This window comes from Phasianus colchicus, chromosome 1 (genome assembly GCF_987193195.1).
Source record: "Phasianus colchicus chromosome 1, bPhaCol1.hap1.1, whole genome shotgun sequence".
NCBI classification, from domain to species: domain Eukaryota; kingdom Metazoa; phylum Chordata; class Aves; order Galliformes; family Phasianidae; genus Phasianus; species Phasianus colchicus.
Genome location: NC_143436.1, coordinates 143,797,173 through 143,814,455, shown reverse-complemented (window position 1 = coordinate 143,814,455; position 17,283 = coordinate 143,797,173). Strand labels below are relative to the sequence as shown.

The following is a 17,283-nucleotide window of genomic DNA, read 5'->3' as shown; positions in this document are numbered from 1 at the left end:
AAACAGGGACTTACCATCTTAGTATGACCTCTTTACATTTATTTGGAATTCAGATGGAGGAAAGTGGCTTTTAAAAACTGTGATGAAATCTCCCAAATGAGTAATACATAAACTCATTGCAAAAGAAGGAGACAGAAGGTCTGCAGTCATATTTAAAATAATATATCAGATTACCTAAATGATATCTGATCAGCATATGTAATCAGTATATCTGAAGCAATTAAATTACCTCTGTATAATATCAGGCAAAGTTAAATTTGTGTAAGATAGATACAGCAAGTATGTGATTATAAATATTTCGCACTGTTATGAACATTTGCAGTGAATAAAAATGTGTGTACTAGCTGTGTGTGCTCTAAGGAAAGGGAACTGCTCTGATTGCCTGGAAAATACTGTACTTTTCCATAAGAAGATCTAAGATGTGTCATAACTTGGGTATAGATACACCACTTAAAGGAACTGATCTGCTCCCTGTTTTGATCAGTAACATTTTTCTTCATTATTGAGATTTTTTATCTCTTTTGGCAGTTTAGAGGTGTTTGCTGTTATTGCAATAAATTTCTCAACTGAATAGTTTTAGAAAGGCAAAAGTCCAGTCCTCATAGCTAAATCTCCATAAAGTTGATGTCAAAAGGACAAAGATCTCAGCCTCAATTTACTATTTCTATAGTTGTGTGTTCTTAAATCATTATTTGAGGGAGGAGGTTGATTTATGTCCTTTTGAATGTTATTGGCAACACAGTTTTGTAGTGATTCATTTTAAGTCTTTTATGAGCAAGTAGAGATATCGCTAATACATTTTTATATATTATTTGTTTACACACACATAGCTTTGAGTGTCCTCACAGAATTTTATTCCTAGCCCTTTGTCCTGGTTTCAGGTGGGACAGAGTTGACTTTCTTCACAGTGTCAGGTATGTTGCTGTGTTTTGGCTCTGGGAGAAAAACAACACTGATAACACATCGATGCTTTCATTGTTGCTGAGCTGTTCTGCACAGAGCCAAGGACGTTTCTGCTTCTTGTACTGTCCTGTCAGTGCAGGAGGATGAGGGGACACAAGGAGCTGGGGGGGGACAGAACCAGAACATATGAGCTAAACTGGCCAAAGGGATATTTCATACCATAAGACATAATTTGAAAAAACTTGGGGAGTTGGTTGGGGAGAGGGGTGCTGCTCAAGGACTGGCTGTATGTCTATCAGCTGGTGGTGAGTAATTGCACAGTGCATACGTTGTTAAGTTGGTGTATATTATCATTTCTATTATTATTTTCATTTTCTCTCCCTTCTCTGTCTTAGTAGCTTTTATCTCAATCCATGAGTTCAACTTTGTGTTTTTTTTTTTTTCTTCCCAGTTCTCTTCCCCATCCCACTGGGATGGGGGAATGAGAGAATGACTTTGTGTTGCTATTCTTCCAAACATTCTTCCAAAGTTTTATGTAACTGTCCAGGCCATTCCATTATGCTGGATGCCTTTGTTCATAGCTGATTCTGTGTAATGCCTTTGCTTCCAGAATTCCTCCCATACTAAGCTGAGTGCCTGAAAGGTGTAATGGCCTTTCTTTCCACATATGCTTATCTTTTTCTACTGACAGTACTGACTCACGTTTTCAAGGAAGAATGAAAGTTGACAATGGAAAATTACTTGTATACAGCTAAATTTAATGGAAACTGAAATGAGATAGTAATATCATTCCACAGCACATAGCTACTCATGAAGACATATTCAAACTTCTTCAAGGCTTTCAACTATCCATCATCTACCATTCCAGTTTGAAGACTGACAAATATCATGGCAACTAACTGTTAGGTTTTGATTTTATGCTTTCAGTTAATTTAGTGTTCAGCTTAACTGAGATATTAGTGCTTCTGAAACAAAATATATATTCCTTAGCAAACAGAAGCAGTTTTTCTTGTGCTGCTCATCAGTTCTGGCTCAGAACATCTAGACAGTTTTGCTCAGTTGCAATTTGGTTGTACTTCTGCACTGTACTTTTGCACAATACTTGTTTTAATTCTGGATGTGAACAACTGATACGGTTAACCCGGGAAGAACAAGAACATTAATGTCAAGTACTGAGTAGCAAAGGTCTGTGCTTTCAGAGATAGGGAATATTGATTACTGTTTTAGGTTTGCATCAGATGTACAGTATATTGATTGGCTGGACCACAAAAAAATAAGTTCACCTGTCTTTTCATAGACTGACAAAAACAATAATGATTAGCAGAGTTTATAATTATGTTTCTTGAACATCATAACCCGATTAGTCTGCAGCAACAAACTCATTTAACTTAAATTGCAAATCAATTTACTCATTAGTTCTATTCAAATTGTACTCTCTTATGACTAAGACAGAACAATTTGTAATAGAATCACTTCTTCTAGCTGTCTTTTGGTCAGGTGAAAAATTAGTTGTATGATTAAAATCATCATATTCTTCTGTCTAGTTTTTTTTTTTTGTTGTTGTTGTTTTTTGTTTTTTGTTTTTTTTTTTCTTTTTTTTTCCTGGTTAAACGAAATGTACTGGATGCCTACAGATTTTATGCAGAAAACAGATGCATTTAATTTCATCTTTCTTGTTAAATCTGATAGTCAAAAAATGACACATTTAGTCAGACCATTCAAATGCGCCTTATAGAGACAGAGACAGAGACAGTACCAGTGAATAATTCATCCTATAACAGATATGGGAGACAGATGGCTTGATTAATTTTGGTGGTCCTTCCTTTTCTTTGCTGGCTAGAGAACACATCTTTGTTTTCAGATGTATAGCTACAAACTTTGGCTTGGAATGTATAATCATTGACTCTTTGCAAACCTTATACCACCAATCATAGGATGAGATAGACAATTAATTCAAACACCCTTTGAATTTTGGGGTAAGCTTATCCTTAGATATACTTCAGTTCATTTTTCCTGCAATGGCTTGAGATCCTGAATTGCAGCATAGTTAGAACATGACCATGTAAAAGTAGACTCATTGTGTTAACCTAGAACCTGCTAAGACATTAGTATAACTTTTTAACCTGAATTGATAAGTGATTATCAGCATGTTTAAGTGTTAACTGGATCTGTTAGACTGAACATCACTGCTTCCTAATTGCACATCGTGTGTTGTCTCATCAACAGGCTGTTTGAGTGAATAGAAATAATGTTGCAAAAATGGTACTGCCTTTCTTTGAAAGGAGATGATGCAGAGTGGATTAAACCAGTTGACCTCTGTAAACTGGGCTCTTACTTTTGATGATATAAAAAACTCTGCAGCTGCAAGGCTGGAGGCCACCAGCATCCTTCAATTGAGAAATTCACGTCTCAGCATTTGTAGGGATGACAGCAAAAGAAGTAACATCTTTCTTGAGACCTATGGAGAAAGAACACAGCTCCTCCAAAAGTTCTTGTGAGACAGCCCAGACCAGTTACATCATTGATGGACATTGATGCTTCCCAGCCTCATGCAGCTGTATATTTAGGAGCTGCCATGTCAACACAACACTGCCTCTGGCAAGATTAGCAAGCCATGGAGATTTTTTTTTAAAAGTATGTTGTACTCCAGAGCCAGCTAGACTCTAGGTTGGCGAAAACATTTAAGCTGGCTTTACTTCACACAAAACTTGGAACATCCAACTCTCACTAGAATTCATTGTAATGACTGTAGGAACTACAACCTCCAGGCTTCATCTGGTACTACACATACAACATGTACATTACAAAAAAAAAAAAACAACATATCAAATATGGCATCAGATGTCTCATAGTCATTTTACACATAATCTGAGATATTTTTGTTACATCTCACAGCCATAAACTTTGTCTGTATGTTAAGATTTAGTCTCAGTTCTTTCCACCACAAATTATTCCAGTGGGCAAAATTATAAATAGTTTCTGACTTTATTCAGTTCAGTGTTTATACAGTTGCTTTAAATACATACACATACATAGTATAAGCAAGACAGACTACTATTCTTCAATACAATTTCAAATTCTCTCTTAAAAATACACAGAAATATTGGAGTTCAGCATGGGAAAAGAGTAGCAGTTTGTTCTAAGAATGACTGTACCTTAACTAACATCTGCTGCTCATTTTTAGATGGAAATAGGATAAAGGATAAAGACATCTTATCACAGATATTACAAGTAGCAGCTTATTCTTTTCTCATTGAAAGTGGTGTTTCACATTTGTGATTCCTCCATAGAAGAATTCACAACACTTTTCTGTTTATTCTTTATTCTATAAAAAAAAAAAAAAACAAAAAAACAAAAAAACAAAAAAACACCTAGCTATATGCTATCTTCCACTAAGGGTTGAAATCCTCCTTGGAGGTATGACCATTCTGAACTTAACCTGAAGGCAAAACAGCTTCAAGCCTCTCCGAACTCAGGAACGTTTTAAGATCCTTTCTCTCACATATGGTATATAAAAATAATTTATCTTTTGTTTAATATTGGACACGTTTCTGCAGCAGTGGAAAGCTACACGTCTGGAACTTAAATTCCACAATTTCAGTTGTGTTTGTAGAAAAGCTGCCATTTCACCTCATAACACCTCAGAAGGTCCACTTGAATATGACAAAGAAGTGTATAGTTTCCATGTGTTGACAGTTGGCTCACTCTTGAAGTTTTTGGTCAGCCAAGCTCTCACTTATTTCATCTGAAGTTCTCTGGATGTTTTCTTTGCATAAGAGCTACAAGGACTAATGTTACTGAATGTATTCACAAAAAGTTACAGCTGCAAAAAATTTACTGTACTATTTCTCTTGAAATTATGCTATTTCTTCACATACTTAGGACAGTTTTCCATATGTGCCCTTGAATTTTCAGGGACAAATAATGTATATTTACACCCAATTACATTGGTTTGTGGTTTATATAATTAAAATATCACAGTCATTAACTACATCTTAAACTATGTCTTAAAAGCATGAACATGCAGTAAGTCCAAACTTACTGCGTTTGTACCACCACAGAAATTTACAACTCACAACTACACTTTATAGCACATTTCCCAAAACTCAGCTTGCTTTTCTGCATGTAGCTGTCATTCAAATGGCCTTAGACTTATCTCCTAAGCTTTACCTCTCTGCTCATGTTTCTAGCACCTAAAGATCCAGACTGAAGATGCAAAGCTTTTAGTTTTCATTAATCCAAGGGGAAAAAAAAAAAAAAGTCTTGACGTACTGTACATTTGTGAAACTTATAGCTTTAGAAGAAATTAATGCTTCAAGCAATTAGTACAGTGGAATAACTTTAGCCTGCCCAGACTGACCTAAATGAAACTTTATTTCAATACTAGCTTGTTTCAATTTCATGGTTGATTCATGTTCAGTGGAAGTCCCCCAGTTTTATCAGATCTTCCACATCAACTCCTATTGCTGCTCAGGCACTTACAGAAGGTTTATCTTTGTTTGGGTCAGGGGCTGAGACTAGCAGACTGATTTGCTGGATCATGATCCAGAATCTGTAAAACACTTATCTGCTTTTTTTTTTTTTTTTTTTTTTAGCAATGGCTCAACTTTATTCTTTCTTTACAGAAACCATAATAATACATTAAATATTTTAGGGAATTATATTTAAGAAGAAATGTTAAAACTGTGCTAGAACCATGTTGAAAATCAAAGTAGAATTTTTTCATAAGTTAATCATTTTGAAGTCTCACTGTCCAGTATCAGCAAAACTCCGTCTTTTGCTAAATATTTAGCAAAAATATAAAGCAATAGCATCTGAAAACAAGTTTTAAGTAAACCATATATCTTTCATCTTTTCAGCTGGTTGAAACAGAGAGGGCATTGGCTATTTTGTCTCGTCTGATACAAATCCTCCATTTTCTTTAGCACGTGACGAAATTGATTTAGAATCATCTCTTTCTTCTGTTTTCTCAACGTCCGTATTAGTTTTGACACAGTGTTTTATGTAAACACGGTAGCCTGGAAAATTAATATTAAATAAAAACATTATAACAATGACCTGAAAAACACTGCATTCCCATATAAGTATACAACACTTTATTACCTTATGTTGCTAAACTATTCAAATAGCTCAATACAATGTATTCAAAGTCAGGTTTAACTATTCTATGTCAGCAACTCTTATCACTAAAGAAATATGTTTAGAAAATAGTAGGAAAATGTTTAATATATATATATTTTATGCACGACTGCTTTTTGTTCCTGTTAAAAGTACTGCCTATCTTTATTGGGAAGCCACCTTGGAAAGAACTGGGGATATAGCTCCCAGGTTGTGTCCCTGGGACAGTGCTCCAGATGCCTGGTAAGATGGCTCATTTGTGACTGGGAGCTAAAAACTCCCAGCTAGTTTTGGGGATGAACAAAAAGGATAAAATCTCAATCCTCAGTAGGTTAGATGTGTACTTGTAGTGCAATGAGGTGTATATAGAAGTAAAAAGGGACCTTATAACAGGAGATTTCCTTTCTCATATTAGCTGTGAAGCTAATCTTTCTCTTGATGTATGTCAAGATGCATGTTTTTCAGGATGGTCGTGGTGTGAAACTGTAAGCTCAGGCACTTTGGAGTGGTAGAGGGCTCTAGAGGAAAACACATTTGCCTTTATTCAGGAAAGGGTAATAACAAATCTCTGCCCAAGGTATACTTCTGTAGTCAGTTGTAGGTGACAGAGATTGCTTCCCTTGTTCTGAAAATTAAAGGGCCTTCCAAATCTTAAACTGATCCTTACATTGTCCCAGTTACATACAGGACACAGCACAGTGGTGATGAACAATGATAATTCGAGTCATTATTAAGTTAACTGTTTTCCATTTGATTAGTATTCTCTCTCAACTGTATGTTCCTGTTTTCTCCATATTGACAGAAAATGAGGCTGGTGGTGATAGCAATAATAATCATGTTCTAACAGAAAATTTCTACTTTACCTGCTAAAATCATTAGTGCAAACAACAGCTGGAAAATGCTGTAGATGAGTGGGAAAGTAAACATCAGTTCAAGTTGTTCAGGGCTGAAGGAGAGCTGTACAATTGTTGAACATAGCTGAGTGTTTTGCATGCCTGTTTCCAGAGAGACCGTACGACATCTAAAAGGAATAACACAGTGACAACTGTGAAATAGCATCCTGTGCATTCCTCTTCTTTACTAGGTATCTGCAAAGTCAGGATCCACATAGATAAATGAAAAAATAGCATTCCTCAGCTTATAAATGATAGAATTTTTAGAACCAGAACACGTGCAATTTATGCCAATTAAGCAATTGCAGGGGAATATTATATGCTACAGTCAACACTACTGATTGTAGAATCATAGAATATCCTGAGTTGGAAGGGATCCACAAAGGTGATTAAGTTCAACTCCTGGCTCCACAAAGGACCACCCAAAATTCAAACCATACATGTGAAATGCTCCTTGAACTCTGTCAGCTTGGGGCTGCGACCACTACTCTGGGGAGCCTGTTCCAGTGCCCAGCCACCTTCTCATTAAAGAACCTTGACCTAGTATCCAATCTGAAGCTTTATTCTCCCTCTCTTTTGAAACAATACTCTAAATTGCAGGCTGCTGTTTTTTCATGAGAAGTTTTACTTGCTACAACCCATTTGTTTGTGAGGTCTATTCTGCTCACTTCCTTTGAAGTGCAAGACATGGGCACACATGAGAAAGACAGGAGGAAATACTAGCCATAATCCATAGATAAAATTGTAAACATTATAGATTTTATTTACATGCTGTAGAAACATGGATGGGGAATGAGTGACCTGTTGCAAAACGAATATTTAGGAAGCATTCTCAGCATTGATTATTCCTTAAATAAAAGCTTCCTTCATAGATGAAATAAGACTGTAAGTCTGTCAGAGAGAAATCTATACCTGCTCCAAGACAGACCAGCGAGACGAGCCAGAAAGAATCCCAAAGAATAGCCAGCTGCTGGAAATATGGTACCAATGATCCATAGCTTAGGTGTGATAATCCACGAGCCTTTGTAGAGTATTCCCCCAACCACAGCAATGATGACAATGAGAACTGCTCCCGCTATGGAACCAACCTGTGAGAAAAAAAAAAAAGAAAGATGGGGTGAATAAGAGACTTCAGTGAAATTTTGTGACACAAACACAAAGTCGAACACACCTTTGAATGTCTTTAACTGACCAGTGAAACATCTTATTGAATATAAAGCTAAATGTTTACTGCCATCTAATTCATGGGAATCACACAGATTAAATCACTCCTATTTTCCCAAAAATAGAGCTGTAAAATGTACTTCAAAGCGTGACTACAGACAGATCAAAGCTCAGCTAAAACTAAACATTAAAAATTTCAGAGCTGTAACATAGATGAGGAACAACTCAGATATTAGATTTTTTTCCAAAATTATTGGGAAAATAGTAGTCTAATAGCTAGAATAATGCACTTTTCCTTCCCACACTTTGAACAGTCACACTTTGGGGCTTAGCATAGTATATGCTAATTAGATGCTAGATTGTTGGCTCTAGGAAATTATTTGTCAAGTGAAGGAATAAATATTTATTGTGGCTGAAAATATTGTGTATGAGAACTGGCTGTGAGCTCATATGCATTTCTATATGGACATAGTCACTGAGTTAATCTTATTTTCTGTGGCTGAACATACTGAGATCCCCACTGCTTCTTGCCAAGGTAAAGGATAACACATTCTCTTGTAAATATTCAATTTATCTCAATATCTCAATTATGGTATATGTTGCAAGAGATCTCACCAGCAGATATCTATGGCTAAGTGAAGGAAAAATCCATTTCTCAGCTAAAAGGTGTATTCTCACTGAACTGGCTTCATCAATCTTTGACTGAATCTTTTTAAGGGCACTGAGTCAACAAGTGCTTTTGTTTGACTGAGAGATTAACCACATGCACCTAGGAAAAAGAAACACAGTCTAGCCATGACAAGCTATTTTGTTTCACATCGTCTTTTTGCTCTTATCTCCATTTCTCACTATCTGGACCTTAATCTGACAGCTACAGTTCGGTCTTCTCTTGATGCTTCATTGTCCAATATCAAGCAAACTGGCAGTGGAATCTACTGTGGGTTGCTCACCCACTCAGTATAAACGATGATAAAATTGTGTTTTGCTGAAAGAGTAAGTAGAGTATCTTCTCATGTGAGCTCAAGTCCATGACTTTCCCTTAACTGAGCATGCAGGAACAGCACTGTTTTGAAATCATCTCTCAATACTACTCATGTTCTTAAGTAAACCGTGGATACATTTAGAAACATAACAGGATAAATAAAAATTTCATGAAAATTACTTGGACTTAAAAGGACCTTATTTGCATTCTGTAATTTCTGAGCTGATAGCAGAAAAGGAATAATAAAATATAGGTAACCACTTCTCAGGTTACTTTTGTTTAAGAAAATGTAGAAAATATTTATACTAACTTAGGGTGGTCAACAAAGGCCAAAAATACTTGGCACATCTGAGAATCACTTTGAACTGAGCAGGAAAATATTCAGAATGATTAATTTTCTGTTAACACAGAATGCAGATAAGCTATTACTATTACTATTTTGGTAAGGTCTGTTTTTGCCAAAAAACATAGAGTCAATGCTTCTGAATCTATCTTGCAAATATAGTTGAACTTTCTGAATAGTTTTCTTATATTTTTTAAATATTGGAACATTTTCAACACACACACACATATATATATGCATATTTAAATAAACTTCACACTCAAAATTGCCAAAAAATGATAAATTGGTTTAAAAGTGGAAATGTTTTTGTTTGAACCAGAATGTCTTCATTTTGTACTATTTTGAAGGAAAAATTCCATTTGACCTGAATGATTTTCCTTCCAATTTTCAGTTTACATTATAAACTGAACTCAGTTGCTAGCATAGTTCTAGCCAAAAACAAAAGCATGCTCTTTGATGATGGCTTCTAATAACATGTACGACTAACGCACATTTGTGCAGGGGGAAAGCAGTACATTTCTGCAGTATTTCATTTGTTTTCTGCTGAAAACTCCAAGACTGTCAGATACGAACACTATGAATAGTAATATGCTACTTCAGTGGTGCTACAAATTTCATAATTTGTCTATAATTACCAATGCTTCAGTAGTACAAATCCTACCTTAAGTATTATTTTTGCTTTACTGGGCCATTTATGGTTAACAAATACTCCAACTGAAACAGGAACTACAAGAGCTACCAGTGAAATTCCTGTAAAAAAGAAAAGAGAAAAGATAAACCCAGATATTATGTAGAAGTTCATGATGGAAGCATGCACTGTGTGGAGCAGCCAGAGGTATAGAGCAAGCCTATGGTGGATGCTTCTGGTATGCACACCCCAACACATGCACACATTGTACCTGCACCTGCCCATTTGCTTTTCTACAGTCTGTTATCTTTGGCAACCTGTTGAAGTAATTGCCATTCAGCTGAGCTACATGTTCATTCACCTGAATCAAAAAGACAGACAGAAATTTGAGTGCACTAATCACCACTATCCTGTGATGTGTGTAGCTATATTAAATGTTCACTTTGTCTGCAGGTGTTTCACTACTGTATCAAATCAACAAATGGTTTAGAGCTTCTTTTGTTCTGGCCTTCTTTCTAGCATGTTTTTTGAAAGCATGAGCAATATATGTGATTTTTTTTTTTTTTCCAGGACAATGGGAATTGAAATTGAAGAATATGAAAGTGACTCTGCTGGCTTTGTAAGATAACCACAACATGGAACTGAACGTGATAAGCACCAGGGTTACAGTTCTGCAAAGCACTGGAGCATATATTTCTAAATACTTTGACTATTTTCTCTTTGTAGCTGGATGAGATTTCTGACAGGAAGTCAAATGAAGCCACTCCTGGTGGTGTAGATTGCAGCTTTTCAATGAGACTCAGCAGTTTTAATCGCTTGCTTAATTATCCACATGTGCTTAAGTACTTTGCCAGATATGGCCTCAGCTCTTAGTTCTTTGCAGGATTGTGCCTTAAAGCTGTTACCGATGCTTTCATCCAGGGAAAGCAGCTATTTCTGTGTGAATTATTCTTATCCCAATACCACACAGGTTTCTAAACCATTTAAAAAGAAAAGAATTCACAAACTTGCGAAAAATAACTGTACTGTGTTTATTATGACATAAAATATTTGATCTGAAGAGCTATGGATAATTTAAAGTGATCTAGGAACCTAATTCCTACCAAAATCACTGAAAAGTAGGAAAATACATATTTTTAAAATGTCTGAGGTAATTTCTTTGTGCTTCTGCAGGATGGAGATAGTGTAAGAGTAGTTGTTACTAGAAGGAAAATAAAGGAGAGTTAGAAGGGAAAGTGTGGTTCACTTGACTTACCAATGCTGTCATAGGGGAGTACAATTGCATCAGAATCAGTCCACGTCTTAGTATAAACAAAAAGACAGAGTGGCATCATCCCCATTGCAAGAAGTGTGGAGCATGTTGTCATGCTGATGCTGTAAAGAAATTGGTTTAAATGACAATTTGTCTCATGCTAGTCTATACTCTCTTCATTTCTTTATTATGACTTAGCAGCTTATGAAAAGATATGTAAGAAATGCCTCTGGCTACAGTCAATTTATCCATATGTCAAGTTAGAAAAAAAGCTAAATGCAAAGAATGGTTCCTGCTAAAAAAATAAAAGAAAAAAAAAAAACACCACATAAATACCAACATGTTCTGCAGACATTAAAAAATAAATTTCAGTGCAAAGCACAGAACAGTAAATTTCAGTACAAACAAAGAAGCAGAGTGGCAACCATCAGGAAGGACTGTTGGCAAGTCTGCAAGCATGCTGACTGGCTGGCCTCTGAAAGCAACCTGAATCAACTGCCACTTTCCATTTCACTATCAGTTCTGGAGTTTTTTAGAATTTTGCTCCAAAGTCAAAATGAAAAAAAAAGAAAATCCCCCTCCCAAAAACACACTGAACATCCAGGAAGTACAACATAATAAATTTCCCTTTTCTGACTTTTCTTGCCCTAGGCCAAAGAGCAGGAACTGATAATTACACTTTGAAGCTGAGCGTAAGTATTGTTGCTTCATTGGTTTGTTCAGAGATGTTTCTGTGTTAAAATATAAAGTCCTAGAATCATAGAATCATAGAATCATAGAATCGTAGAATCGTAGAATCGTAGAATCGTAGAATGGTTTGGGTTGGAAGGGACATTTAACATCATCTAGTTCCAACCCCCTGCTATAGGCAGGGACATCTCCCTCTACATCCAGTTGCTCAAAGTCTCATCCAGCCTGGCCTTGAATGCTTCCAGGGTTGGAGCACCTTGCTGGGCAACCCGTTCCAAGTCTTGAATCTGTTGAGCCTGGTACTTTGTAGAAAAATGAGCATTCTCCTGGACAATGGAAGACAGAGTAAGACAGCAAAAAAGACAGATCGAAATGGAGGATATAGTCAGATTTTTCTGAGTAGAGTAAGTAAAATGTTGCCTTCAAATCATTCTCCTATGAGGTAAAAATAATGCCAGAAGGCTTTGCATGGGAGACTGGAAACTTCCTCACGAGCCTTCCTTCTGACAGCTCTTTGATGTAGTTTAACTTCATAACAGAAGCTACAAATACACAAACTGGATACATTCAGGGATATCTGTAAGAATTCATACAGAAACAACACAAATATCTGCTTTAGTTTTGGTTCCTTTGACTCTCTAATTCAGTGTTGTTGGATATAATTAGGTCGGAGACTCTGGAAAGAGAATTCTTACACACAAAGGAAAAAGAGCAATGGTCTTTTACTCAGGTCTGATAAAGACCCAAGTTGATAAAGAGCTCATGTGTCTATATTTCCTACATATTCTCACAGTTTCTATATCTACATTCTGCTACAAAGGCTGCTCATTTTCTAACCCCAATCCCTGTTCTTGCAGAAGCTCCCGGAGGAGCTATGGAGGAGAGGAAACAGTAATGCAGAAGCAGTTGTTCTTCTGAGTTAGCAAGAAATGTCTAAAACAGGTGTCCCTACGGGAAGTTTCAGGGGATATCATCTGGGTCTGAACTACTAAGAAAAACCTCATACTTCACCTTTCAGTGATTACACAAATAGTAGAATATTAATTCTTGCTCTAGCTTATGGTTTAATTGCAGTAGGAAGGTGTTGAAGCAGGACTGTAGATAATGCCGATGGCTTATTATATACAAAGATAAAATATCAGTTAAAAGCAAAACTTAGTCTGATATGCTGTGCTGGCTACAGAAACCAGTCAAGCTACTTGTACTGCTATTCTATCAAGACTAATGATACTTGCATCACTTGCTGTACCTCCTGTTTCCTCTAGTCCTTGAATTATTGTAAAAATGTAGTGATCAAAAGCCTTTGAAATCATAAGGTAAAGGCTTTTACCTGAAGAATAATATTTAGTATGTGTTTCCAATTTACCTCACCCTCTGCCATCATCATGAGTTATAAATTCTACTCATATTTATAGCATCATCAATTAGGATTCTGATTATACAGAGCTGACAAAGAACAGCTTAGCTCAGTGTATTCTTCCAAGGAAAGATTAGGATGGAATTTAAGACTTGTACTGGATGTCTTTTTATCTATGTTTTCTCAGACCCGCATTCATTGAAATAAATTGTCTTATAGCTTCTACTATCATAGGTTTTTCCTCCACAGTGAGGAAGCTGGTGATTAGCGGGGGCTGACTTCATACATAATTCGAACGCAGGCATTACATTAACACCTGTGTGTAACAGAAAAGTTCACTGTTTTCAAAGGATGGAAAAAATGTCTTATTAAAGCCACAAATATTAACATTCTTAGTCAATTTGCTCTGACTCCACATCTTTCTTACTTCTATTATTTTTTCCACTTCTAGTTCAGACTGGCATATGATAAATTGGATGAATGCTCCAATTTATGTTTCTCTGCAGGAAATGGAGAAATTATCTTGTTTATTTTAGAGCAGAGTAATCAGGATATGAAAAGAAAAAAAGATGGCTCATTTTTAAAAGCTGTTAGAATTAATGAACACCCCAAGAAATTTTCATCAGGAGTACGGTGCATTTCTACAGTGTGTTTGATGTCCAAGACCTCACTACGTATCCTACATATTTGTTTCTGAGTTTGGAGCACCCAGTCAGAGACCATCACACTTAGTCACAGCAGAGTTTTTCCATAGCAGCTCACGTGCAGGGCTGCATTAATCAGTAGCTTTTTGCCTGTAAAAATTTCCTTCAGTTTGAAGACTTTGCAGAAGTTGCCAGGAGCACGTTAACTTGTCATAAGTAATTTTCCTTTGTATTAGTTCCCAAAGAGAAAGGCTACGCCTGTCTGTTCATTGTGCAGAACACAAAAGGAGGAAAGATGTTTTTTCACAGGTTGTTTCTTTTAAGAAACATTTTTTCAAAAAAGTGTTGCATAGCTGCTCTTTCATACATTGGACTATGTATGAAAAAATCATTATTATATTTTTTTACTGCCTAAGGTCTTGGAGAAATAAAATCACAAATATAAGTCTAACTTAGTCAACGAGTTCATAATCCTTAGTATGCTATTTTATGAAGAATTTGAGATCTTACAGCAAAGACATTCTCTATTATTCACAATTCTGTTATGATATCTTCCTAATGAGTTATCAAGAACTAATGATAATTCTAGTCTGCTTATATTTACTAATACAATAGTAACTAAATATCTCTACAAGAAGAAAGTTTCACCACACATCAATCAAGACAAGAAAAAAATCAGACAGTCCTTTTCAACACAAAATTTACAAAAAAACGTGAACATTTTAGAAAACAGTTGCTCTTACCTTAGGTCCATGTCACCATCCACCCAGTAGGCGATGATATTAGATGCTGTGCCTCCTGGACAGCATCCCATGATCATCACCACAACAGCTTGAATAGGAAGCACATTAAAGACCAGTGACAGCAAGAAGGCTGTGAGAGGCATAATTCCAAACTGACAGAGGAAGCCCACAAAAATACCCCAGGGTCTTTTTATGTGGTGCAAAAATTTTTTAATTTCCACATTGCAACCCATGGAGAACATCACCAAAGCCAGCATGATTGTTAGAACAGTACTTAAAACTACACTCAAAGTCTGGTTAAAATTATCTTCTGGTAACACACAAGATGTACCACTGCAAATAGTAGCATTTTCTGGACAAGCTGTGGAGTTGTCCACAGCTGGACAAGCTGTGGAGTTGTCCAGCAACTTGGTGTTAAAATGCCGAGAAAGTAAGTAAGCCTGCATTTTGAAAAGCAGAACTGCTCAGAGTATCCGAGGCAAATTTTCAAGCCTGTGTAAATGACTGTTTGTCAGCCACTCTTTTTAAATGATCCAGGAAGCAATAAAGTTCAATAAATACCTGGACACTGTTACTATTCCTTAAGGGTTTGGCACAATGCTGATTCATATGGTTATAAAAGTTGTGCTTGCTTGATATGGTGGTAATCAATCATTTATTCATATGATAATGAGGAATCCCACATTGAGAGAATGTCTCTGTTAATATTTAAGGGTGTAAAGGAGGTTTGTGGAATAGCTAAGACACAAAATGAAAATCACAGGAGGAAAAGAAAGTTTAGATTTCATTCTTTGAATTTCTTGCATGCCTCCAGGAAAGCTGCTCGTGTGTGAACAATGTGTGCGTTACAAGGATGTGCAGGGCTGAAAGGAGTAACCTGGATAGAGGCCTGAGCAAGGATAAAAGATTCACCTTCAAAATACTGCACAAGGCTGCATTTTAGGAGATTGTAAGAACTTCTCTGCAACCGCAGCAGAGCAGTCAAAACCTCAGTCCTGTCCAGGGAGTGCTGCAGGCAGAGCTGTGAAGTGTCACATCATGCTATGTGCCACAGCATTCAGGTGCAAGGATCTACTGGATACAGGGAGTCATACTGAATGGGATGTGATCCAAGTTTGACTGTATCTCTGGTGTAATAGAAGTTATGACTGGTGTACAGTGACAACATTCTGATTGTGTTTAGTTGCACTATTTGTCATTCTTTCTCAGTTTCCACGTAGTCCTTAAAATGGTTAGGATCCTAGCCTTGAATTTTCCTGCAGTCTGCTAAAAGGTTGCCTGTATTTTTGGCTTTGGCTCATGCAGCACAACTGTAGGAGCTGACACCTGACACCCTGACATCTTCATGTCCCATAAGCCTATGTACCCCGTGACCAGGCGTCTATGTCTCACCTCACTCCTGGCCACATTTACCCCTGTGCTGAACCCGTCACTTGGGGAAGGGAGGGGAGGTGGCATGGGCTGGGCTTGCTGGGGCAGCAGGAGATTTATGGCTCTCCTAGCCACCTTTTGCCAGTTGCAGCTGGCACTCTCATGCCTTGCTCCAGCTTATGCTGGAAATGTTGCATATTGAGAGGAAGAGCACTGGGAGGTGAGAACAGAGGAGAATGGAGATTTGTTTGCTGGGCTGGGCACAGGGAGTGGGACTGTGGGGCTGGCATGTTGCTTTGAAGCTTGCTTGAGTCAGCTCTGGCCAAGCTGAAGCAGAACATGTCCCCTATGATGTGATCCCTGGTCTGAGGCCTGCTCCTGTGAGGGTTCTCCAGGGGCTGTGAGCTCCTTCAGACCCCATTAATTGCTGTCCCATGGGCTCCTCCATGACTGCATAGGGAGATCTGCTCCATGTGGTGCCTGTGGGCTGCAGGGGACAGCCTGCTCCTTTCTGGGAGGAAAGGGCCTCTCCTGTGATTCAGGGAGCTTCTGCTCTGTGCCTGGAGCACCTCCTGCCCTCCTTCTGCAATGACCTGGATGGGTGCAGGGCTGTTTTCTCACATTTCTCACTGCTCTCTCCCAGCTGCTGTTGTGCAGCAGTTTTCCTTTAATCTGCCCTCCCAGAGACACCAATAGTGTCATCCATAGCTCAGCTCTGGCAGCAGTGTGTCCTTTTGAACTAGCTGGAGCTGGCTTTGCTCTGACATGGGGCAGTGCTGGGCTCTGCTCACAGAGGCCACCCATACAGCCCCCTGCTACTAAAACCCTGCCATTTAAGTGCAATAGAATTGTGGCTATCATTCTGTTGGGTGGATGCTGTGTGAATATTCATGCAGTAAACAACACAGTAACATTGTGAGGTTAATATACCATAAAAGCAAAAAAAAAAAAAAAAAATCCACTAGAAAAGTTAGATGGGTTCTTCATGCCAAAACAACAGCAGTAACAGTAGCAACAAGAATAAAACACTGGGAAGCTGGGATATTTTACAGTTCTGACTGTGTAGCATACATGAATCCATCTCATGTTTTCCAGACCCTACAAGCCACTGGTCTCTTTCTTGTTTTACACCCTCGAGCTTCTCCAAAACGAGGAATATTTTAAAGGGAGGAATTATGATGCTTCTTTATCTATA

General features: G+C 37.4%; 1 protein-coding gene across 1 annotated transcript; it reads right to left on the bottom strand.

Annotated features, from left to right (window-relative positions):
- Positions 1-5,679: 5,679 nt before the first annotated feature.
- On the bottom strand, positions 5,680-15,163 carry SLC10A2 (solute carrier family 10 member 2). Its single transcript, XM_031613740.2, has 6 exons — positions 14,718-15,163; positions 11,287-11,405; positions 10,065-10,153; positions 7,827-8,002; positions 6,885-7,042; positions 5,680-5,921 (listed from the first exon to the last, which is right to left on the bottom strand). The coding sequence occupies exons 1-6, from the start codon at positions 15,161-15,163 to the stop codon at positions 5,788-5,790; spliced, it is 1,122 nt and encodes a 373-aa protein (XP_031469600.2). The 3' UTR covers positions 5,680-5,787.
- Between the last annotated feature and the right edge of the window lie 2,120 nt (positions 15,164-17,283).

Coding starts and splice junctions, on each gene's coding strand:
- SLC10A2 (XM_031613740.2), bottom strand. CDS start 15,163: ATGCAGGCTTACTTACTTTCTCGGCATTTTAACACCAAGTTGCTGGAC. Junction 11,406..14,717: donor GATGGTGACATGGACCTAAG/GTAAGAGCAACT, acceptor ATTTCTTTACAG/CATCAGCATGACAACATGCT. Junction 10,154..11,286: donor ACTCCCCTATGACAGCATTG/GTAAGTCAAGTG, acceptor TCTTTTTTACAG/GAATTTCACTGGTAGCTCTT.